Below are 1,053 nucleotides of genomic sequence, written 5' to 3' on the forward strand. Positions count from 1 at the left end.
GTATGTGGGTGCCGTAACCTCGGTGAAGCTCTCCGTCGTATTGCCGAGGGTGCCAGCATGATCCGTACCAAGGGCGAGGCCGGCACTGGTAGGCAAACCTCTAACCATTGTTGACAGTATCGTAAACCTTCTACTTATAGGTAATGTTGTCGAGGCTGTCCGTCACATGCGAACTGTCAATAGGGAGATCCGCATCCTCCAAGCTCTGGAGGATGATGAGGTCTTCACCTTTGCCAAGCAGATTGGTGCTCCCCTTTCCCTTATCGAGGAGACCCGAAGTCTTGGTCGTTTGCCTGTGGTCAACTTCGCGGCTGGTGGTGTTGCCACTCCTGCTGATGCCGCTCTCTGCATGCAGCTCGGTGTTGATGGTGTATTCGTTGGCTCTGGTATCTTCAAGTCAGACAACCCGGAGAAGCGTGCTCGTGCTATCGTCCAGGCCGTTACTCATTTCAAGGACCCTAAGGTGAATACTCTACTACTCCTGCATAACGTATAGTCCTTGGAACTGTTGTTGTATAGATCGTCGCTGAGGTGTCCGAGGACCTCGGTAAGCCTATGACTGGCATCAACTGTGATGAGCTCAAGGTCCGCTTTGCCGAACGTGAGGGTGGTAACATGCCTACTACCAATGGCAAGGAGGATAAGCAAGTCATCAAGGGTAGCAACTACTGAGAGCATTAGTCAAGTCGATGTGCCTCGTCGTCGCTTCAGGTACTTCCCTTGCTGATATTGAGTAACTACTCGGCATATAGAGCTACTCAATGTTAGTTATCGTTTGGTATTAACATCCTCTATCACTACTTATGAAGGTCTCCAACTAAACTTTGAAGGTGCTGTTTCTTGGGTATTCTACATAGCTCACATATTTGGTTTAGTTGTAATATTCAGTCCTTGGATATAATCAGGAGCAGCAACTTGTAGTGTTCCGTATTGACTATCTCGGAACACAATCATTCCATCCTCATCACTCCTATGGGGTAGAGTGTATATAATCTTAAGAAGGGACTGGTTCTCGACTCTGCTGTTAACAGCGGCCACTCAAGCTCTGTGGTT

The 1,053-nt window shown here is 48.5% G+C and overlaps 1 protein-coding gene across 1 annotated transcript; it reads left to right on the forward strand.

The window, feature by feature from the left end:
- Positions 1-57: 57 nt before the first annotated feature.
- On the forward strand, positions 58-672 carry Pmar_PMAR018888 (Pyridoxin biosynthesis protein PDX1, putative; the record flags this gene model as incomplete). Its single annotated transcript, XM_002778630.1, has 3 exons — positions 58-88; positions 141-463; positions 520-672. The coding sequence occupies 3 exons, from the start codon at positions 58-60 to the stop codon at positions 670-672; spliced, it is 507 nt and encodes a 168-aa protein (XP_002778676.1).
- Positions 673-1,053: the final 381 nt, after the last annotated feature.

The sequence above is a fragment of the Perkinsus marinus genome (genome assembly GCF_000006405.1).
Source record: "Perkinsus marinus ATCC 50983 genomic scaffold scf_1104296948442, whole genome shotgun sequence".
Lineage (NCBI taxonomy): Eukaryota > Perkinsozoa > Perkinsida > Perkinsidae > Perkinsus > Perkinsus marinus.